Consider the following 24,831-nt stretch of genomic DNA (forward strand, 5'->3'; position numbering starts at 1 on the left):
TATGCTGTGTTAATTTTGGCTCATTAGTTTCATGTAAACTAAAAAGTGTTCTTGATTTTTGACAGATGTACCAAGTGGATTCCATATTAGTTTGGAAAAAATGCCCATTGAAGGAGAGAATTTGGTGTTGTCCTGTTCGGCCAACAAATTCCTGTACAAAGACATTGCTTGGATTTTACCCAGGACAGTCAACAATCAAACGAAAGCAAAGAAGTCTCACAACAGGGAGTACTCCATCACCCTCACTCTGACCATCAAAAACGTTTCCCTGGCACATTCAGGCACCTATGCCTGCCGAGCAAGGAACATATACACGGGGAAAGAAGTGCTTCAACAGAAAGACGTTACAATCAGAGGTGAGCACTGCAACAAAAAGGCTGTTTACTCTCGGATCCTCAAATATAAAAGCACAAGGAATGATTGTACAACACAAAGCAATGTAAAACATTAAAGGACTCATTAAACAGTAAGAGATGTCTCATATCATCTTGATTTTTTATCACTTGCTACCTTTCAAGCCCTGAGGTGGTGCTCATTTCCCCATGGGTTGGAAATAGGAGGAATAGCAAACAAAATCCTAACGCATGAGCTTCCAGTTGAGTTCAGACGGGTGTTTTCTGCTTTGAAAAGGCACGTGGAAGCTGGGGTTTGGAAGATCCCCCGTGCTACATTTTACATGCCGTTATTTTTTCTCTTGCTGTCTCCTACTGAGCAATAAGGAAAACTTTGGATCAATCTTTTCTTCCGCTTTGATATCAGCCTCATCAAAAGTGTCAAAGCTGAATAAACTGATTAACTTTAAAAACTGCTGTTTTCAGTCAACAATGGACATTTAATAAGCTAACTTGAATGTGCAGAATGAGCACAATTCAGTTCGAGATTGACTGGACTACATATTTTTTATTTTAATCTGATCTTGATGGACTTATAAATATTACCTGCTGAGCAAGTTCTAATACTTATTTATTTGAAATTATTTTCTACACTAAAGTACATTAATCTTAAAAAAATATCTTCTAAAAGAAGTATGCAGGGAAGAAATAAAAATGTTGATATAATGCACAGACCTATCATATCATTTATAATAATGATGATTTTACAACTGACAGCCATGAACCACGTTTCTCCAAATAAATCCAGGTAGACTTCCAGTTGCTGTGTTGGTCAATTTTTAAAGTCAGTTCTGCACTAATGTATAAAACTACTGATAAAAATGTGAGTGTTGCTTCTGGCCTGAAGATTCAGGAGTTTGTAATGTTGTAATTATTTTATTAAATGAAGAATGTTACACTAACCTGACTGACAAGGTTTTAGCCAGCACGGTTAGTTAATACATTTTTAAAATACAAATTCAAAACTGACACCATTAAAAATATTCATTGCTTTTGGTATGCAAATGACAATTGGATTTATTATGGGGATTCAGAACCAACAAAACTGCTGAAGGACAATTAAGGGCAACCTAAGAATTCCTTGTGAGCATTTCCCCTTTTCTTTTCCTTTGTCATGATTTTGCTGTGAGCTGTTTCTGTGTGCTATAAATTCTGTGTAAGGAAAAAGTTACTATTTTTAATAGATCTGATAACTTTATTTTTTTACAATTACATAGCTTTAATTATTTTTGGTTACATTTATGATCAATCATTTATATAGCATTCACACAAGCCATAACAAAACAGACCACAATGACCAAAATAGCTGCAGCAAAGGAACAAAGTGGCTGTGCTTTTAAAATAGAGGGTGACAACATGACAGTTTCTTGCGCTTGGGAACTCACCAGACTATTTCCTCCTTTAGGTATCAAGACCGTGTCCCACGGCTAAACTTGCCTTTCACGTGGGAATTACTTTTGTCAAGTGTGAAAGGGTAAACAATAGCATTTCCCCATAATGCCAGTTTCATGGAGCCTAAAATGCTTAGAAAACAATTGGTAACCTGGAAGTTGTCAGAGTAAAGAAAAGAATAATCATTTATATCTTGAAATGTCACCTATAGCCTGCTTGTATACAGTAACTCTTTTGTTCATTATTAGCATGATGGCTTCCAGAAACAATGTGTTCTTGCAAAGGGATCAGGCTCTCTTTTTTTCCTAAAACATGCCTAAAATGCAAGTGAAGTCGTTGGCGACTGCTTAAAAATGGAGCAAGCTCACTCTTTAGCATTTGCAATTCTTCAGAAGAACTACAATACAGAATCCCCTTTTTTCCTAGGGTATTTTGTGGAAAGACATTTGATGGCGAGGTGGGCGGTGATGACAGGACATTACGAATTTTCCATGGCCTTGGGAGCCGAAGCACCATGATTTGTAGCAGCCAGTTGCCAGGCAATATGAGTTTGGGTCAAAAAAAAAAAAAAAAAAAAAGAGATGTGGCAATTAGACTGTTCTTCTGTGAAGTTGTTGTGCATTGCAATGATGTATGTCACTGCTGAGTGGCGGTTCCACCAGCCTGGGCTCGACCAGCGCTCAGAGGGCCACGCTCGGCAAGGATGTCCTGACATCCCAATGTGCTGTCCGTGTTGGAGAGCACAGAGAAAGCTCACTGGAAACCTTGGAGGAAAGCAGTTCTTGGTGGCAGGATAAAAACTACTGATGTCGCTTTGATGTCCTTGGATGACTGGAGAATCTCATGGGTTTGGGGAGTTTCTCTGCCTTCTGTTGTGTAATATATTATTTAGGGAGAAAGGTGTGAATTATATTTCTTCTTCTTCTTCTTTTTTAAGTGTTTAAAATAAAGCTTGTATTTATATTTTTGTACTGATTAATAAAAAATAAATGAACAGACAACATAATCCTAACAAAGGGCAAAAATGAATGGAATGCAAATGTAAATCTGAAAATTAACAAATTGTAATTTTTCCCCTTTGTTTGCTTTTAAAAATGCAAAATTTCCCTCCCTACTACCCCAGGTCAGAAAAGTACTCTGATACCAGTGTCCTCTTCTCCCCACTGTGATCCCCCTGTCACTTCCCTGGGCCAAATTCTGCCTACTATGAAGTTCCTCAGGGTAACTGAGAGCAGAGATTGGCCAGCAAGGCAGCATTTGTGGGCAAGCATGAAGGCTGGGGCCAGGTCTGGGGGGTTGCCCTGGGAGCTGAGCCCCACACTCTGCTGGTGGCCAGGCTTGCCCCTTGGCTTTGGAGTGAGCGGAGTCGGACATTGGAAACTGTCCCCTTTGGCTTCACTGCAAAAATGAACGGGAGAAAACAGGTGGTTTGCAAAAGAGAGTAATCCTCAGGTTGACAAAGTCCTTGAAAAATCAGCTGATTGTAGCAGAGAAATTATTGAAAGCATGTGAATGATGACTTAAGTTTTAAGCAAAGAAGTTTTTCTTAATATGAAATCCCATCTTTAGTGTATGGCTATAAACAAATTAAAATTAATCACAACTCACAGAACGTGTGATTTGCCTTTGTTGTGTCATCTTGTCCGCCTTCATTTTGGATGTCTGGGCTGGGGTGTCTGTCAGGGACTGCTGATAAATGTTGAGTTCTTCTCAGCACGTGTATGTGGACATGCCTCAGACTGTCCCTGTTCATAGTGCTGTGAAAAATGAGAACTAAACAAAAATTGAGGCAAGGTATCAAGGAGAAGAGGGCAATCTTCTTGGCTGCAAGGCCAATATAGTTGACTATGTCATTGTGTAGGTATGTGATGAAGAATTTATAATGCCTCTCATAAGCAATGCTGTTTGGGAAGAGAGAACAAATTGTCTACCAGGCTGTTAAGAACAAATTTAATTACTTGTGGAAATTACTGGCTTGCAGCTCAGAAGTGCCCAAAGGCCACAGTCATTGCACAGTCATGACTATGCTGGAGTTAATTTTAAGGGGCAAAGGCATTGCAAAAATATCCCACTTCAAAGGAGTTTTTAGCGCTGTGGTGGTCATGCACACTGAAAAATCTGATGGTACATAGGGGTTTAACATTTCTGGAGAGTTTTTATTTATGTCTGGTAACAGAATAATTATGAGGATGGCTAGAATAATTATGTATGATGGGTAGTTTTTCTGTAAGGAAAAAAAGAATAATCTTCCAAACACAGAATATCAGAAATTCAGCTGATACTGAACTTGGTGTATTGACATCTGTTGCAGCTCAAAAGAAAATATTTGCAAATAGTTGGTTTCTGCTTTTTTTTTTTTCAATTCATATTTGGAATCTGTGTATTACCATGTTAGTAATTGCTGGTCCTGGCATTGTCTTTGAAGGGAAAGATTGCAAATACTTGGGGAATTTCAAGGAACCTGCAGAGTATTTCCATCTGTGACACTGCTCATGAGCTCCCTGAATTCTCCATGACTGCTTTAAATGGACCAAAATACCAAAAATAGTTATGTGAGAGTTGCAAATGTGAATGAAGGATGTTGCCATATAATGTGCATAAACATTGTAAATATCTTGACCTTTGTTAGAACAGCCTTCAGCACTGTATGAAATGAGGGAAGGAGTGGCAAAGGGTTGAAATGATCATGAGATTGTTTTGTTGTCTTCAGAGATTACTTTAACGTGATGTTTGTAGTGTGTTTTTGAAATGCTGTGGTGTGGTTTGGCCAGGCCTGGTTATGTTCAGCCAAATATGTGAAACGCAGAAGCGGAATAATTTGTGAAGACTTTGGTACAATGCTTATGTGCTCGTGGTGGTTTTGGATTATGTGAGTTTACTGAATATGATTTGTATCTGCACTCTTTAAAGTAAGTAAATTATCAAAGTCACATTTGTGGCTATCACGGTGTACAGAGCAGCAAAGTGCTACCAGCAGTACAGAGATACTCTGCTGCAAGGGTGTTCTGATGATTCTTCAAATCTTTGGTGTCACAGTTTGTTTCTTTTGATGGTGAAAAACTGAGCTTTCATAGAAAGTCATTGCTTTCGATATAAACAAGCATTGTTGGTCATGGAACTGAGAGAATCTTTTGAACACTGTCATCATTGGGTGTTCATTGGTCACCATAGCATGCCATTGCTGAGTAATAGGAGTTCTCTGCACACACCAAACCCTCCTGAGCTGAGTAGAACAGTAAATAAAATCAGTGAAAAATGAGCTTGGTAGAAGAGCTGTAGCAATCTCTAACAACAGTAAAATGAGTGTAGGGGAGATAATTAAATCTCCACCATTACAAGAATGTAAAACAAAGGTGTTGTTTTGTCTTATAGCTCAAGAGGCACCAGCCCTGCTGCGGCAGCTTTCGGATCAGACAGTGAACGCCAGTAACTCTGCCATGTTGGAGTGCCAGGCTCGTGGTATTCCTGAGCCCCAGATATCCTGGTTTAAAAACCATGAGGAAATACAGCAAGAACCAGGTGAGAGCTTTGTGTACTCACCTATCTCTTACAGCAGGCTTTTTATTTACCCATCTGCCTTAGGTAGCCATTTGCAGAGTCATTGGCACCCGCAGCTAGATGTAAGGAAGGCAGGCAGCAACCCAGGTGCTCCAGGTAATTCTGTGTCACTCCAAAACATGAGCCAAGCTGGAGATGTAGACACAACTGGCCTTTATGGAATCAGTGAAACACTTTTCACCTTAAAAGAGTCATCTCCAGAGAAACATATTTACCTCCATTTGTTATAGAGGGAGCCCAAGGAACAGGGTCTTGGCCAGCAGATAGGGAAGTACCAGCAGGAGTCTGCGGTCAGGCACTCAAAGTCTGTTCACGAGTCAAAAGCTATCCAGGAGATTAAATCCATGTCTGGGGTATCCAAAATCCAAATGCACCTACTGTGGCAGAGGAATCCAGGTCTCATGCAGCTCATGCAGAAAGGAACAGCTTCCCAGGTGTCATGCTGCAACAACAGTAAAACTTTGGGAGCTGTTTACTGATATTTCTGGAATGTGGCTTCAAAGATCAGCTAAGGCTAAATGTCCATCTGCTGGCACCATAATCATGGAAGTGTTCCTTGGATATTTCAAATGGAAATGAATGACAGAGGAAAAGGCAAAACCTTTCTCATGGGAATTCATGCACATTTGGTTCAGAAGCACACACTGAGATAGTGTTAAAACACTCAGCAAAAATGTTCAAGGAGGTCTGGTGCATAGGAACTTGAATTCAAAGTGTAATCTTCTACAGAACATTTTAGAAAGTTTGTAGTTATGGTCATGTCCTGAATTATTGCGAATTACAATAGCATGAATAAAAACAACTGGAAAAATTCTGAGGATTTCTCCAGCTGAGTTATAAGCCCATGCAGACTTGCAGCCCAGGCACTAAGCTTAATCTAGAGACAGATTCCATGAAGATTTACAGTGATCACATTGCTGTAGTGTGCATTAATAACACTATCTTCCAAAATGAAGGTTATGTGTCTAACTTGGGTGTAATGCAACAGATACGATTGGGAGCCAGGGAGATGTCTCCAGAGGGTGGGTCAGAGCACTTCAGTTAGGTGCCTGAAATAGATGGTGGGAATACATTTTGCTGGGACTGTGGTTCTGATGGAGCCAAACACAAGTATGTACTTGACTGCACATTTCCTGGCTAGAAGGTGCCCTAGCAGCAGTCCTGAGGCCAAATCTGCTCCCTGCCTCTTCCTTACTTCTTGGAGTATTGTCCAGGCTGTCTTCTGGGTTGACCTATCTGGAATAAACAAGATGTTTAAAACTTCAGGTAATTCCCTCATGGGAATTCTCTTTGCACTATCCCGAGCCCCTTTGCGAAGGAGTCCATTGTTCCATGCCACATGGGCAGATGAGATTTGGAGCAAGTCTGCTGCCCATAGGGACAGTCTGAAGGGCTTTTGGAAGGGCTCTAAGCTTGAGCTGCTTCTGGGGCTAACCTGGGCCTGCAAGTGCAGTAATCAGATTATCCTTTCTCCAAAAGCTGCAGACATGCTGAAGTGCTTACCTGGATGAAAGCATAGGCACAGTGCTATCAGCATAAACAGTACCAAGTACTTCCAAGATCATTCCCTTAGGCTGAGCTTTTCGACTCACACAAGTGCTTTGTAAACACTGATTTCCAAGAGACTTGCAAGGCATCCAAGTGTATTTGGCTTCCCTGCAGAGAACATTGTGCTGTGCAGTCCGTGGCTCAGATCTCTTCTGAGAAGAACTTGAAGCCGATACTATTACACAAGGGCCAGGTTTTGTTTATATCCTGGCTCCCTCTCATTGCAAAATATTTCATTTCACAGGAATAATTTTAGGGCCTGGAAGCCGAATGCTGTTTATTGAAAGAGTAAAAGAGGAGGATGAAGGACTTTACCAGTGTATAGCCACCAACTTGAAAGGGTCCGTGGAGAGTGCGGCATATGTCACAGTACAAGGTAAAGCACCACACTAAATGGGAAGAGCAAGACTTCCAGAGTGATGTTCTTAGGCTGGAAGGGCAGGGGTATGACCTGGGACTCCTCTGGTGATCGCTGAAGCAATTTGAAGGAAGTCCTAGCAAGGGAAGCATACCAGGTTGGAAAGGAAGCCCAGCAGGAAATGCTAACTCAGAGTGTGTTTACACTGACCTAAAAAGAAGAATTGCTTCAACCCAACAAAGATCAGGTCAGGGTAGAAGACAAATGTAAATTTAGTATCAGCAAAACAAACAAAAACCAGAGCAAGTAACACTCTCCTACCCACATATTTTCCCATTTCAGATTAATCCCATAGAAATTAGAGGCCTGGGATATTCTAATTTGTTTATTTTTCAGTGCAAAGTGAATTGCCAAATCAGACTGGAAGATTTTAGCCTAGCAATAGCTACATATGCAAAGGTACGACTACAAGGAAGTAGTTTGATTTAGTTATTTCTGTAACCATTACTTGAGTTATCGTGCTAAGAATTTAAATGCCCAGCATTGTTCTGCCTTCTGACAATCTCGACTCATGCCTGTGGCAGGGAAATAAATTAATTTTACATTAAATAAAAAGAAAGTTTATTAAATGACCTTTCAATTTCATTGAGTACCCTTTTGGCTCATGAATTATGAGATTAGAGAAGTAGGTTGACATTCTCCACATAGGTCAGTGTCGTGCATGTATTAAATTTGACATAATGTATTTTACTGACCTGGTGTTAAGTAAGTAGTCCTAGATGCATTTAGTTGCTCCTTAAAGAACACAATTGGAATATAACCAGGCCTCTTAGGCAGAGATTATATGTTTGTGGATGTTCTCATATAATTGTTGTGTTCTGAATACTTCTCAATATTTGGATACCACTCTGCAGCACAAGACAACTAGTATTGATTTTTTGCCATGAATGTGTTTGCAGTCAGAGTTAATAGTGATGATACAATGATGTTTCTGCTTTAAAAGGCCAGGGATAAGTGTATGCTAGTCTGGGCTGGCCTAACTGGTGAAATTGAGGAGTTAAAACCCCTATCCCCCTATGAATAATTATAGAATCATAGAATGGTCTGGGTTGGAAAGATCCTTAAATACCCTTTAGCTCCAGCCTGGTCTAGTGGAAGGCAGGAACACCTCCATCAGAGCAGATTTCTCAAAGCCCCCTCCAACCCAGCCTTGAACACTTCCAGGGATGTGGCACCTGGAACTTCACTGGGAAACCTCTGCCAGGCCTCATCACACTCAGAGTAAAAAAATGCTTCCTCATATGTAATCTAAACCTGTCCTCTTTCAGCCTGAAACCATTCTCCCTCCCTCCCATTCTCTATCTCTCCATGCCCTCGGAAGAAGCGACTCTCCATCTCTCTATTAGACCCCCTTTAAGTAATGGAAGGCTGCCAATAGGTCTCCCTGGAGCCTCCTCCTCTCCAGGCTGAACGATTCCAGCTGTCCCAACCTGCCTTCATAGGAGAGGTGCTTCAGCCTTCTGCTCATCTTTGTGGCCCTCCTCTGGACTTGCTCCAAAAGATCCGCATCATTCTTATGTTGAAAGCCCCAGAACTGGATGCAGCACTCCGGATGGGGTCTCACAACAGTAGAGAGGCAGAATCACCTCTCTCTAAGTGCCTTGATAATACCAAGGCTTTTACAGCTGCTGTAACAGCTAAATTAATAACTTCTGCCAGCTGCTTGCTGTCCAAATCATCCTACTAATTCATAGTCCTGGACAAGGTAATTCATTATTGTATTGATTTTTAACATAATTGAAGCTTGGCTGTTTATTACAACCACAAGCATTCTGTCAGATGGCTTCTAGGAAGTCATATATCCTAGTCCAGGTGAGAGGAAAGAGAGCAGTCTCTTGGCTTCTTCTGTGGTTACGTGTCCTGAGGGACCCCCAGCAATGTTCTTGTATGACTTCTGTGGGAGCAGGAGATGAAGACCACCACATTAAAATTTATGGCTTTGAGACTGGATGATGAAAAGAGAGACAGTTTGTCTTGTCTACTATGATCAAGGAAAATGTCTTTCCACTCTTTTCCTACTATGTGCAGGGACGTCACTAGAGATTTTTTTACTCATTCCTACACTGCTCTGGAATGTCTGTCCCTCTCCCAGGAAAGGAAGCCTCCCACTTCATCCCTGAGCCTGGAGAGACAAGATCAGAGCTTGAAGGCCTTCTCTAAGCTTTGCCACTTTCTTGTCTCTTTGAGAAACACAGGCCCTGCTCCTGCTGCTGCGAGCACCAAAGCTTTGCCTCTGTCCTGGGGCTCTCAGGGCCGCAGATCAAAGGGAGCAGAGCAGCGCCTCATATTGATGACCACGTTTAGCAGATTGGAAGAGTAGTTTGTGAATGAGTCAGGAAGGAAACTGTCTGCTCTCTTTATTTCCTCTGAGAAAACATTCTTATACTCACAGATAAAACAATGTGTTATTTTTGTGTCTGAGATGGATGAATGGATGGGGGAATCAAAGGGCTGTTTTGAAATAATTGCAGGCTGTGTTTGGTTTGGAATCAGGGGTTGCTGAGCTGTCTGTGGAGAAGAAGGGCCATGTCTGTGGGCATGTCAGAGCAATCTCTCTGCTTGCTCTTGGCTGAGGAACTGAAGAGGTAGCAAATCTGCAAGGACAGAATAGAAACAGCAAATGGCTGCCAGAGCATCCAGCAGGTGGGGAGGACTGTACCCCTGAAAGTCTGGGGAGAAATGCAGCTGGGCATCTTGGGCATATTTTTTTGGGGGGTGGGGTTCAACATGCTTGCAGAGCTGCCATGAAAGCCATTTCCTGCTTCCCCTCCTGAGGACCCTTGCAGCCCCATGGATACAGTTAGTTGCAGAGGTGCTGCTTTGAAGGAGATGTGTCAATAAAGGAAGCAGCGTCTTATGCTCACTGAAATATGGACATATAGCAAGCAAAGGAATACAGCAGTGTGCCCTGTCTTAAAGCTGATACTTGATAACTTCATGTGAATCCTGCTGATGAAAAGGAAAACATCTATCAAGCATTCACTGAACAATGCTGACACTATGAAAATGGTGTTAGCCTTTAAAATAACTTCTATTTAAATGACTTATTTTAAATAACTTTTCTATCATCTATCTATCTATCTATCTATCTATCTATCTATCTATCTATCTATCTATCTATCTATCTATCTATCTATCTATCTAACCTTTCTGACTTTGTATGTCAGAAAGTTGTTGAGCCTTTTGAGTCATGCTGACGCCATCAGGAACCTCTCCATGAAGTTTATCTGGAATTCCCACAGCTACTAAATGAAGTTCAGCCTGGGTCATGACTTCAGTTTGCAATATTGCAGGGGGACATCAGGGGACACAAAGGCTCCCATTACCTCAGAAGTCCACTAAAGAGGTTTGGAATGGAGTCCTGGTGGTTGATAGTTTGACCTCAATTCAAGCAAGGGTCATCACCAATGGTCTGGCTAAGTTGTGACAAACTCTGAGGATGGACATTCCTCAGCATCCCTGAGCACCCATCCTAGTGCTGCAGTGTTGTGATTGTGAGATCACATGGATTAAGCAGGGTAGATCCCATTGGGGTAGGGGTGAGGGATCCTTTAGGTGCAGCAGATCAGCATTGTTGCCCAGGCATTTCTTTTTCTCTGGTTGATGCCTAAGCTTCACCACAATGTTTAGGTGTTTAGAACTGAAATCCTAATGAGAAAGCCCATACCAGCCAAAGGCTTGAGCTTGTAGCTGCAGGGACCAACAGATTAATCCAGGCTCTCATCCTGGCATACTTGCGTGGTTCTGGTGGCTTCTGTTGCTACTGAAAGAGAGAAGATGCTGCTGGTGACATTTCTTCACTTGCCCCTGCTCACCCCTCGGCAGTCCTGCAGACATGGGGTGGTGCAGGGGGCTTTTGGAGGGGAGAAAGGGGGAGAAAGGGGGCAGCTGCTTGGGGCAGAGTCACCAGAGGACACAGAGCTGCACACAGGGAGAAGTCTTTGTCTGAAATATTCAGCTACCAGGCAGAGAGAGGGATTTAGTACAGATTAAAGCCTCACCAAACCCTGCTAATCCTAAGGCCTCTTCTGAGTGTTTCTGCCTGTTCTGCCTCAAATGAAACCCTTTTTCTGCCCAGCTGAGAGACACTCAGAGAGCTCTGACTTCAAGGCTTTCAGCAAGACTAGGACTCTGGCATTTGATAACCCAGCCCAGCTGGAGAAATGCTTTCTGGTTGCCTACATTTGCTCACACATTTCAAAGACAGCACCTTCACATCTCTGCTGATTCCTGGACAGCTGCTGTAGTGCTTAGAGGGTTGCTGTCTTCCACCCCAGGAAGGCCTGGCTGAACCTTGTGGGTGTTCTGTGTGCTGCCATATGAAGTTGTGGTGACTAATGAACCTTCAACCCCTCCAGCTTTTACTGAATAGGTATCAGAAACTAATATCTGCCTTCTGCAGGAGTGCTGGTCAGAAGCAAGAGGAGACAATCCAAACGTAAAAGGAAATGCAGATGCCAGAGAGTAGGCAAGCTGCATTGGGCTGTATTATTTATGCTATCACTATGTTCCATATCTAAATCAAGTACTTGAAAAAAATACTTGTGAAAAGAGAACTCTCTTGGTATTTCTGGAGACTATTGTACCTCCATTCATAGCTGCAGTCATGTTTTTCTTCAATGAGCTTTATTCTCAAAGCTCCAGAATGGATATCCCAGGGAAAACTTAGATATGGGGCATGAATACAAATCTGATTATCATTTTAGGGAGGGAATACATTATGCCAATCAAGCAACATATCCTCTAAACAAAGCTTTGTGGCCTTTTGCCTAAAACCAGGCAGCACATCCCTCTGGATTACCCAGTAAAGTCACCAGTAAAACACAATAACACCTTTTTCATTTGTCAGGAGTAACACCAAGCTGCCAGGCTCTGAAACTCTGCAAGCGCAGACAAAACTACTGTGAAATCATGTTCAGAATTCCTCCTCCTTGTCCTCTCATTTACCCTCTCTAGAGGGTATATCAGAATAAGAGGCAGGGTATGATGTTTCTTTTTGCATTTTCTACCAATCAGATGGAAAACATATTGTGGGAAGTGTGGGATTTTTGATGCAATCACAGGATTTGCAAAACAAACTGCTCTGAATCTATTTTACAAATCCCTAAATAGCAGTCTGAAGTGAGTTTCATTTTGGCTTTTTTAAAGATTTGTCAGTGGGCTCTAATACTTTCCAGATTTCTAATCTTCATGTTTTCTTGCTGCTTCATTTTCAGTTGTGGCCGGTTTTGTTTTTCCCTTTCTGTGCTTAATCAGTTCCCTGGTTTCTAGAGCTCTCCCAGCTCCCTGCCACCCAGGTTCTGTGGGGTGCTGCTGGGAAAGGAGGGGGTCCTGTGTTCCCTCAGGGAGCCTGGCCATGTGCTGCTGGTGTGACTGGCAGGAGACCTGAGGGCACAGAGCCTGCTAAGGGGGCAGTGGATTGGAGGGAGGGCTAGGCCATATGCCCTGGATTTCTGCCCAGTGGGAATGAGGCTCAGGACCCTGGTTCCATGGTGTGTATGAGCTGAGCCCCCAGGTGACAGATCAGATTCATCCAAGCCATGGGAAAAAGAGCTCATGGACTCCTGCTGGCAGCACCATGAGTCTCCAAGAGAATCCCCAGGTCACCCCCAGGGATGGTTTTGGTGAGGGCTGGAGGGTTTACAGCATGTCTGGGATAGAGGTGCAGGCTGCAGGGCTCAGCCATCAGCAGGGAAGAGCTCTCTGAGAAGTGGATAAGGAAAGGCATCAGGTCCTGGACAGCAAACCCCAAGCAGCACCACTGCAACTGCCCTGGGTCACACTTGGTGTCACTTGTGCCTACACCAGCACAAACCTCCCAGGAGCTTCTCCTGCACATTAGCAGCAGCTCTCACACCACAGTACCACCTCAGCAAAGCCATCCCCTCTGTGCAGCCCTGTCCTCTCCTGAGGCTGCAGGAGACCTTTTTTTGGCTCTGTGAGCTAGTCCAAACAGAGATTAATACCCCATTGAAAAGAGCCGGTCCTTCCTGGTATTTTATTTTAATGGGAAAAAAAAAAAAAACAACCACCTATGAAGTGCCCTTGCTTTGCAGGTCATTTTCTCATATGTTTCCCACTTGATTTTCCCAGGCATATCAGAGAGGTCAAACCTGGAGCTGATAACACTGACCTGTGCCTGTGTGGCTGCGACACTGTTCTGGCTCCTGTTGACTCTGTTCATTCGCAAGCTGAAGAGGGTAAGAACAGACAGGGATCTCCCTGTGGCACCTCCCTCTCCTTGGCAGCCCTTTGCTCATGTCGGAAAAGTTTTCCCAGGCCGCTGGGATTGTCGGGTCTACCAAAGAAAAATTCTGTTCCACTTTCACAGCACCAAGTCTGCCAGAGCTCAAGGAGTGTTTGGATAACACTCTCAGGCTCATGGCATGACTCTTGGGAGTGTCCTGTGCAAGGCCAGGAATTGAGCTTTGATGATCCTTTTAGGTCCCTTCCAACTCAGAACATCCTATGATTCTATGATTCTTTGATACTGCTCACCCTTGTTCCTGGTGAAATAACCAAGCTGCTGATGGATGCTGGAGAACCGTGACTTGCAAGCCTGAGTATGAGTAAGCCAGAAAGAAAAGCCTGGGTGGGGACAAGGCTCTGAGGCTCACTTGGGTACCTGACTCATGCCAAAGGCATCTTCATTCCTCATTACAAAAACTGTGGGGGTTTAGCATCCTAATGTCTTTGAAGATCTGAGTGAGTGGGAATGACAGATCTTCACAGAATGTGCTGGGGTCTGGTTCGCACAGTGTCTAGTACAATTGCATCACTTCCAAAGTGATGTTTTACTGAAGGAGTTTTGATGGTGCAGCTTCTAGAGCAGATGATCCTGTACCAACATGATAAATTTAACTGCCCCTGCAGCTGACCCGTCTTCTTGTCCAAGGCTGACTGTGATGGTTTTAAACTCCTTTTTGCTGACAGCACCCTGTCTGCATTGTGTGGTGTGTGCAGGATAAACCATGGCAGCTTTCCCAAGCACACAATACAACCCCTCAGTGTAACCTGCAGGAGCAGATGGATTTCAGGCAAGATACTGAGGCAAGACACAAGCTGAGAGATGGCTGCGTGCCCCCTCTCCTCACTCCCACACCACCACCAGCCCAGGATATCACAGCACAGCACCACAGGGATCTGCTCACAGCCACCACAGCTGGGCATGTCCCAGCTAGCTGACAGACCATGTCATCTCAGCCTGCTTTAAGGCCTGCCAGTGTCTTGGGCTGGGTACTAAGAACTTTTATTGACTGATGGGAAAGCAGCTCCAAATCAGGGCGGTACAGCAGCAGTCACTCTGCCTGCATTCCTACCGCTGCAAGCCTTGGTGAGGAGAAATGCGTGGGAGTTTGGGGGAAAAGGAAAGCAGAGGTCAGCTGAAACTGTGCAGAAACTTCATAGCTGTAAGGGAAATTACAAGGCAAGAGGGACCAGTACTGAATGCTCAACAGTAATGATGAAGCAAGTTATAACGTGACTGCAAATCTTGGGAAAAAAGGCTTTAAGTGTAGCAAGGGGTTGCAGATTTTTTTTATTTTATTTTTTATGAGACCAAAACTTGTTAGATGGTTAAAAGATAATAAAAATATCATCAGATAATAAAAATATCATGTAGAAAAAGGGACTTTAACTAAGTGACATGTCGAGGCAACTTTCCAACTAATGTTAGTCTATGTTTATGGTCTTCTCTGTGTTTCTCTTATAAACCCTTACTCTCAAAGATTTATGACTGGAATTAGCTCTGAATTAAATTTTATATACAAATTATGTTGCCACAACAGAAAAAAAATATGCTCTCCAAGAGCATTTATTTAAAACCTCTCTGTGATGCACACAGGGACAGATTATATCCTTAACAATTTTTCATCACTGAAAATGTTGCTTCAAATCTCTATTATTTGTGCCAAAACTTTGATATTGAGTGCATCTGATGAAAGAACTGTGGGAAACTGCCTGACTTTTCTACTCCCCTATTGCTTTTTCTGGAATGGGTCCACTTCAAAGCTCTTTTAATGTGATGGGCAGGAGCACTCTGGTACACACATCTCTGTCTAGAAATGCCCTTTCTGGAGCACCACACAAGTTTCTGTTTCTGCTCATATCCCACTTATCCATGTTCTTTCCAGACTTAGTGGATGGTTTGGAGCCAGGCTTTAAGCCTCCTGACTTCTTCCCAAGCATCAGTGCATCCTTCTTGGGACAAAATTTATAGGTTTGGGGAGGATGAAAAGCAACTAGAACAGCAGTTGTTAATTACTGTCATTTTACTCTAGTTGTGCTGGTAATCAAGGCATGCACTGCTGGGAATATCCTTCTCAAAAGACATGCCTAGAAATGCAGGTATTAGGGACATATTTCCAAACTGTAGGGAAGGGAAGTTGAAAGTATTAGGAGGCAGTTGAAGCAAATAATAGAAAAGAGAATATGTGGTTATATCTGTATGTTTGTGGTATCTGTGTGTCTTTGTCCATGTGCTACTTCCACAAGTTTAGGAAAAGCAACACCTTCAGGTTCAGTTCTGTAGATTTCCCATAAATTCCAACTAATAGCCAGGAAATTATGACAAACACTAGACCTTTTCTGTAGAAAGATAAGTACTCCTCCTCTTCCACTGGAAAAGTTCATTGGATTCGAATGGAAATCTTGATGCTCTTTGAAGGAACATACATTTCAAAATGGATGAACTGCAGGAAACTTTCAGATCAGATTCATCTTTCCTTGTATTTCTCACGTGAAGTGGATAATACATTTGCTCAGGAGAAACTAAGCTGGCAAATTAATTTGAAATTTTATGTTTTAAAATATGTGTTTGAGTCCAGCTGTTAATAAATTCCTCCAGACTCAAATGTTTTGAGTAAATTTTTCAGAAATTATACCAAAGAAATAAAAAATCCTACAAATTTGTCAGCAGTTTGTGAAGTGTACAATGTCCAGTGTCCTGAGGACTTGCACGATTTCTAACCACAAATGACCTATCTTTGCAGGATGTATGGAACAAGCAAACACTGGCAGTAGAACTCCATCTGTTGCATGTGTCCACTTCTTGCTATGCACAATCATGAAGGAAAGTTATTTTTATCAGCAATGTTTAGTCACTTGCTGAAAGTATTTCTCCTGACTGCGCAGAGGGCCTGTGTCATAACACCATATGTTAATAGAGACACACATGGATTTCATTGAAGCAACTGGTATGTCCAGAGGGGAGGAAAACTAGAAGAAGGAGTTTCTTTTATATAAAAACTCTTGCAATATATAGAAAAGCCAAAGGGAGCTTAACCAAACCGTGCAGTGTGCAGTGAAACATGCAGCCTTGTGAACAGAATGAACTTGGAGCCCTTGATCCAAACAAGAAGATGCTGACAGATACTGTAATCCTCTTTTTCATTCTGCAATGTGCTTGTTTTCCAGCCTCGTTCCTCTGAAATGAAGACTAACCATTACCTGTCAATCATCATGGATCCTGATGAAGTCCCCTTAGATGAGCAATGTGAACGTCTACCTTATGATGCCAGCAAGTGGGAAATCGCAAGAGAAAGGCTAAAACTAGGTAATATTGGAATAGTTTATTTAGAGTTTGGATTGATTGAATAAGATGTATCTGTAACTATGGGTAAAGAGGAGCTGAATGTGTTCCAGGCACTCAGCACAGTGTATTGCCAGGTTAGGTGTGATCTATTCCACACTGAGAGCACTGATCTGTGAATGAATTACAGCCTTGAGGACTGACTGACCACGTCTACTTGACTTTTCACATGGAAAGTCCATATTTGGACTTCATGTAGGAAAGAGAAAATAGAACCACAAGATCATTTAGGTTGGAAAAGACCCTCAAGATGAAGTCCAACCATGGATAATCTACCTGTTCACTCCAGGAAAAAGCTGTGGAAGACAGTGACAAAGGTTTTATTAAGGTCCAGGCAGACAACACCCACAGCCTTTCCCTCTTCTATTACGTTGGCCACTCTGCAACAGAAGGAGAATATAGACAAGAATGATGCATTCTATATTTTGGAAACTGATTCACTTAAAATACGGCCCAAAACGAGCAACCAAAGATTTCCAAATCAGACTGCCGACTTCTATGTTTCTCTCTCTAGACTCAGGAGCCTGACCCTTGGCATTTACTGTAGTTTTGGTGATTCACTATAAAAATGATGAAGGGTCTGGAGGGGAAGCTGTATGAGGAGCAGCTGAGGTCACTTGGTCTGTTCAGCCTGGAGAAGAGGAGTAGAGAGGAGATCTCACTGGAGCTACAACTTCCTCATGAGGGGAAGAGAGGGGCAGGCACTGATCTCTTCTCTCTGGTGCCAGTGACAGGACCCAAAGGAATGACCTGAAGTTGTGTCAGGGGAGGTTTGGGTTGGAATTAGAAAAAGGTTCTTCGCCCAGAGGGTGGCTGGGCATTGGCACAAGCTCCCCAGGGAGGTGGTCACAGCACCAGCCTGACAGAGCTCAAGAAGCATCTAGACAACACTCACAGGCTCATGGTGTGCTGCTTGGAATTGTGCTGTCCAGGGCCAAGACCATCCGCAAGGATGATCCTTGTGGATCCCTTCCAACTCAGGATATTCTATGATTCTAGGGTTTTCTTCCCTTTCTTCAACCTGGAAACTTGGAAAAAGGCCTGCGCAGAAATGGGTCCTCATAATCCATCCTGCACCCCTTCCCATTTCTCCCTCTCCTTCTTTTTCCAGCACAATCTCCTTGTTTTCCCTCTGTGCTGCAGTTTTATAAATATTCTGTTATTGCACCATAAAGAGCAAGAATGTGACATGTAAGTCCACACATAAATAAATAAATACCCTTGAAGACTTTAAACCTACAGCCAGCTCCCCAGTAGATGTCCCAGCAAAAAGCATGGGTTTGGGACCATTCCTTATTAAGCCTCATGCGGGGCTGATGAGAAGGGAAGGGGGGAGGGGACCTTATTTGGAAGTTGATGAATCCCTCCAGAAACCACACAGATTTTAGCAAGAAGGTCATCATTAAAATGTCAGTGATAAGCTCAGCCTCGTTGCTATAGTGCTGTTTGTTCTTTCAGGCATGCATTGCATTTGTCCCACAGCAAGGTCTAGAAAATCCTTGCATTTTAGTTAGGAGCTGTAACAGATTCCTCCTGTCTCCTGGCTATCAGGAACAGAGCTTGGTTAACGTGTGCAAAATTAGGATCACACTAAATTTGCCTGCCAGAAGACACAAGGTGGCCAGATGTGGATAAGCACAGCTGAAATACATTGCTCTCGATTTATAATTGTCATACATAATTCTGGGAATGCTGGAACCTTGTGCTGGAGTGGCTTCAATCTTCAGACAATTTTCTTACAGTGGTGGACCAAGAGCCTGATGTGCAGACAATGTGACCACTGGGAAAGAAACAAACAGAAATGGAATGTAAACACCAAGGAAAAACCCATGCCTTTCAGGGTTAGTGTTTGGGGTCCAGAGGTGACGAACGATGACCAGAGAATGAGTTAAAAGTGGAAGAACTGGTGTAAACAAATAAAGAATGCTGACAATGAATGAGAACCAGATTTGAAGAAGTTGTGTATGTGCAGTATGCTAGATTAGCTCAGTGCAAGTCCTGCTTACATGGCAGTTGGCTCAGTCTTTGAGTAACCTTGGCAGTCTCTGAGGATTAGTGTCTCACAAACACAAAATGTGCTTCTATGGTTTTTAAAAAATATTTTTACTTGGAAATGCAACCCTTCCAGCATCTGATGCGACTGTTTTTCTCTTTCCACCTACTTATCTTCCAGGACACATATTTATTATAACTTTTGCAAAGAAGTCTCTCCTTTCAGCCCACATCTCTTTTGCTGTGTGTTCCTCCAACACGCGTACACACAGCCCATGGCTGCAATGCAATGCTTATATAACAGGACTCTCCCTTCATCTGTAAGATGTACAGACATTACAGGAAATTCCATATGGGCATCACTGAAGTCAGAGTAATTAATATTCAGCACAGATTAGTCTCACTGAGAGTAAATGTCATCTTTTCATTAGGCAGAAAAGGCTGGTGCCATAAATCACTGTCAGTGCGGTTGGCGACAACACGCTGTGTTAACTGAGCCATCACGCACTTCTCCCCTCCCGCTTGGGCTTGACCTTCCCGGTCTGGAGAAGGTGGCACAGTGCTGATGCTGGGATGCAGGGCTCGGGGCAGTGTGGCTGCTGGTTCCAGAACAGTGTCACAGGCATTGGTGGCAGTGGGCTTCTCGAGCCCTGCTCCCTCCCGTGCCCCGCGAGCCCACAGCGCTGGCACCGAGCACAGCACTTCCCACTCTCCTGCATATGCACAGCTGTTCTGTGTAACATAGTGGAAAACGTGAAGCCACCCTTGGGGAAAACCCAGATGACTCAAGCAGAGGCAAAGAGCCTGAGAAATGAGCACACCTCCAAGCCCCTGCCCTCCCACAGGCATGGGGTGCAGCGCCTGCAAGTGCTTTTTTCTAATTGCTTTTTGCTCCAGGTCTAGCAACAGACATGCTTGAAGGACTCTGCTAAAATGGGACTGAAAGGAAAATTCTCCTGGTCCAAAACTCCTTGACTGAGGCGTATGTTCACTTTAATGTGTTCTGAGTGGTCCAGTAAATCCAAGTCAAGTGTGGAAAACTTAAACAGAGCACTTTGCTTTGCTGGTCTGGATCTAAATGCTGCAGCATGACATATCCGAGCACTACCCCAAACATATCCAGTGTAGTTGCTCAAAGGCTATGACAAACTGACTGCTCAGATAGTTGGGCAACTTAATATTCCTCTGATTAATAATTTTGTAGTTACTTTGTATGTCAACAGAAGGGACATTTGCAAGAACAGCCACAATTGCACACTAAACTGTTGAGTTTTGAGCTGCATGATGTAAAGTTAAAGCAGCCCTGTCCTATGCTACTATTCAGCACAGTACTAAACAGCAGCAGAGCACCAAAGTCTGAGTGTTGTTACAGTTTCCCATTGAATCACACCACTGTTTAGAGAAGGAAGTGCTGTTTCCAGCGCTCATTCTCCTTTCTGAAAGGTTAGCAGCTTTGTGCAGCTTTATGAGCCGCTGTGTTTTCCAAGTGGTGACTAAGTAGGCTATCAGGACGTGGGAAGTGCATTAACAGTGATGGAAACAGATTAAAGCTTCGGATTAAACAAAGGTATGGCAGGTTTTATAGGACCTCAAACTGCAAGTTCTTTGTGCAGAAACCACGGACAGTTAAAATGTTAAGAACTAAAAACATCAATTCCCAAAGAAAACCTGAGACCTGAATCTTAATCTATACAATTTTACACAATCTATATCCAGTAACTGGAAAAGGCAACAGTAGGTTTCTTGATGCACACTGAATCATCTGTATTTCTCCATCAAACACTAAGCCCTTCACAAACCAAGGTCAGTTTGTTGATGTTTTTCAGTCATGTAGATCAAGTTCTTTGTGGCTTTTATTTGCTGTAAAAAAATGACAACATTTTTGCGCATCTAGGGTGGAAATAATTTTCTGGGTTTTTTTGGCTTAGCATATTCCATTCCATGTTTCCATTGACTTTTATAGCATATGTTATTTGCTTCTACTGACAGACATACTGAGAATTACAGTTTAGATACAATATACACATATAAAAGGCAGTATTGATTTAAACTAGTACAGACAGCAGCTCTTTTTCTCTTCTTGCAAGTATCTGAGTGGGCTTAATCTCTCACTCAGATACCAACAAGATAGACGTCCACATGAGAGCTAGTCAAACAGGTGTTCATCATAGGAAAAGGAAATTGTCCTGTGGAGATGGTCATGCCATATGTGCATATCTGAGAAACAAATATATGGTACAGGTTATCCTTTGTTTTTATATGAAAAGCTGACTGTTATTTTCTGCTCTTCTCTACACCACAGATCCTGCTGCCATACTCTTGTTAGCCACTTTGGCACCAGGGTTCTGCTGAAGGTGAAGCACAAAAGCAATCTGAAAATAGTTACTTGGAAATAAAACTTATTGCTAGAGCTGATGTGTTGACAAGATCTCCCTGACCAAGACTTGCCAAACTCTGTAGCAGGGCAGAGGCAGCCAGAGAACATTTCAAAGGGGAAGAGGGTCTTTATTATTGAGGACATAACTGGCAGCACCACAGGCTGCTGCACCGTGCAGTGTGCTCAAGGAAAAGAGGAGCAAAATCTTTCTCTGGCAGAGCTAGACCGAAAAAATCAAGTTTGAAGCCAGTGTACCTCCAGTGAATTGTTGCTTTCATTTAGTGACATTTTCACTCTTATCACTTGCTCCCTCTGATGACTCTGTCTTCTAGTTTGACTGCTTACTTTTTAAAAATACCCAATAAAACAAAAAACCTAAACCAGGTTGTAAATATATATGTTGGAAATATACCTATGGCATTCATTGAAAAGTACATTTTTCAGTTCATGATCTATGAAGCCATTTGCTGACAGGATTCCTTTTTTTTTTACCAAGATGTATCTCTCCACTTTATTTTCTTTGCAGGAAAGTCTCTTGGACATGGAGCTTTCGGAAAGGTGGTACAAGCATCTGCCTTTGGAATTAGGAAATCACCAACATGCAGAATAGTTGCTGTGAAAATGTTGAAAGGTATCTAGCTGCAAAGCTGCACTGGGAAAAATGATGCCTTATATAGTGGTGCATTTTTAATAAAATTCTGCCAAAAGCAAAGCTTTCTCCAAAATGTGTACAAATCAAATTGCAGGACCACCACAAATGAAATGGCAGAAGTATGAAATAAGAACTGCATTCTCAGTAAAAAGTCATACCATTATGCTCAACTGACTCTATACCAAATGCTGTAAATGAAATTTAGCTGAAGTATAAGGTGATGCAAAGACACTTGGATAGAGGCTTTCATATTTTCCTTGGTCACTCATTCCAAGGAATGATCATCCTACTGTTAAAATCAGATGCCTTATGTCTCATTCACATATGCCTGACTTTTGCATCTCATTTAACCTTCTCAATTAGATTTTATAATGATTTTTCTTCATGAAGGCCCTTTTATTAAACTAAATACAGTTTTAGCTTAATAGTTTTATTAGCTAGTTTTATTGAGCAGTTTAAATCTTGGTGGTGTTGTACAGCAGTGCCCCCTCTGAAGTGGCTGCAGGTTCACCGCATGTTGCTCAGGATGCTGACACCCAGGTTGTGCAATGGATTTGCCAGCACTGTTCATACACCAGTGCTCATCTGAAAGTAAAATCATCCCCCAGCTATTCACTGCCACCTTTCTCATTGGAGCAGAAAGGACAAAACCCCCTCGTTAATTTGAAGTGGGCTCTTGGGATGTCAGCAAGCAGGATGATATTCAGTCATAGCCTGCAGCAGCTGTGATTGAATTCCCTAACCCAAAGTCCTGGTGGCATCCTTCTCATGTACTTGGCTTTCCCTTCTTTATGTGGACCAGAGCAGGGTTTTTTTTTTTTTTCTTTTTCTTTTTCTTTTTCTTTTTCTTTTTCTTTTTCTTTTTCTTTTTCTTTTTCTTTTTCTTTTTCTTTTTCTTTTTCTTTTTCTTTTTCTTTTTCTTTTTCTTTTTCTTTTTCTTTTTTTTCTTTTTCTTTTTCTTTTTTTTTTTCTTTTTCTTTTTCTTTTTCTTTTTTTTTTCCATTGCCTCAGCAGTTTATGCTGCACCACTTATCTGTCTCAATCCCTGAATCCTTTCTGGTGTTGTTTCTCTGCCAGGACACATCCTCTATTCTGGCAGTATGACTTGGAACCCCAATGCTCTCCGTGGATTTTGTTTGGGAATACTTTGAATTAATCCATCTTAGCCAGTGGCTCTCAGCTTCACATATTCTTACTTTTAATTTATCAGGAGATGTCTACATGTAAATTCCAGCCCTTGGGGTGGACTGCTGGGTTCAGGGTTTCTTTATGCACATCAGCAGGCTTCTTGTGCCAGCCAGCACCACCAAGGAGCAGTGAGTGCTCCTGGAATGGTTGGGAGCAGAAGGCAGCTACAAGAAGTCTTCCTTGTGGGATTCACATGCACATCTGCAGAGCAAATGCTTGTATCTGAGTTAACCACTCAAATGCCCTTCATTGGCAGTGTTGAGAGACAACAGTTCATCCCATCCTAAGGCAAATTCCTTAGGATGGAATGGAGATTCCTCCTGCATACGGGGAGCTGCGTTGTGTTCAACTCTGCTGACCATGAAGAGAGCCAGAGGTGACCAGACCTTCAGTATCTTTAGTATCTCACCTAAAGCACGGGGAGATCTGCCCATTCCTTGTGTCCTCACTAGATTATCCAGGAACTCTGCAGTCATTAGGCCTTATCCTCACAGAATTCCTATGTGATGGAGGGGAAGTGTCACCACCCATACAAGCAAATAGCGGATCACCAAGTAAAAGATAAATGTTGTCTGGGACACTACAAAAAACTGTTTCCATTCAGATGCTGAAACCAAGCCCCTTAAGACCCAGCTTGAGAGGTTTTTCCACTGTCCTTCTTGCTCTTGGTGTCACTAAGCTGAAAAGCTCCTTTTGGGCCTACACAAAGCAATATTGTATTTTCTTGTTTTCTTAACAAAACCAAATTCTGCAGGAAAAAAATCTTGCTTGGGGGAATGAGAAGTTTCACTCAACACTAAATAGGATGTTTTGGATCTATTTGAGGGACTTCTTACATCATTCCTATTATTATTGACCATGACTGGTAAGGGTGAGATGCAGTCACTTCACTTTAACCAGCTAATATTTATTTCCCTGGTCTCTCTCCAGGCTTCCTACATAATGAACAGAACCAGGCAGGTATCACCCAGGGGTAGTTCATCTTTCCCTAATACAGGTGGCTAAACTTGATGGCTATATCAGCTTCTGAAATACTTTGCTCTTGACACTGACCCCTTAAAACATTGATTAGCTCAGCCTAGCATATAACCCTTAGATAGCTGAAGTCAGATCAGATGGAGGCAATTCTAGATAGAATTAATTATCATATTGAAATCCCTTTTTATTTGTTCTTTCAATTTTTTTGGCTGAAACATCAGGACTATTCGTGTAAAAAAAATTTCTCCCAGTTCTAATTAGGATAGAGTCTACTGGGAGGAAGTTGAGTGCCTGACTCTTTTTATGGGTTTAATTGCAACCAAGAGGATGCTGAGCAGGGAGGAATAGCAAGAGAACATCTATACAAGAAGTACATCCAGTAACAGAGATTATTTCAATGGAAAGCAACAAGAAGTTGCTTTGGTAAAGCTCAGCAGGACCAGTACTTTGCCTTTTCACATTGACTTTTTATTTTGTATTTACAGAAGGGGCCACAGCAAGTGAGTACAAAGCACTGATGACAGAGCTGAAAATCCTAATCCACATTGGTCATCATCTCAACATTGTGAATTTGTTGGGAGCTTGCACAAAAAATGGAGGTAAAAAAATCTGCACTGCTCTGAAAATGGGTTTGGATTATCTCCCAATAACAGCCAATGAGCCACGATGTTTTTCATCCAGAGGTCAAGTTAGTAATTTTCATATTTGAGCTCATCCTGTAGTTGGTGAAAAAAAGAGGAAAAGAAA

The 24,831-nt window shown here is 42.4% G+C and overlaps 1 protein-coding gene across 1 annotated transcript in view; it reads left to right on the plus strand.

Moving 5' to 3' along the window:
- The window catches only part of FLT1 (fms related tyrosine kinase 1), a 106,884-nt gene that overhangs the window by 67,472 nt on the left and 14,581 nt on the right, over window positions 1-24,831 (plus strand). Inside the window, 7 exon segments of the mRNA XM_030954195.1 lie at window positions 66-356; window positions 5,157-5,303; window positions 7,135-7,266; window positions 13,402-13,508; window positions 16,723-16,861; window positions 21,793-21,897; window positions 24,570-24,683. Coding sequence (XP_030810055.1) covers window positions 66-356; window positions 5,157-5,303; window positions 7,135-7,266; window positions 13,402-13,508; window positions 16,723-16,861; window positions 21,793-21,897; window positions 24,570-24,683 — 1,035 coding nt within the window.

This window comes from Camarhynchus parvulus, chromosome 1 (assembly GCF_901933205.1).
Source record: "Camarhynchus parvulus chromosome 1, STF_HiC, whole genome shotgun sequence".
NCBI lineage: Eukaryota > Metazoa > Chordata > Aves > Passeriformes > Thraupidae > Camarhynchus > Camarhynchus parvulus.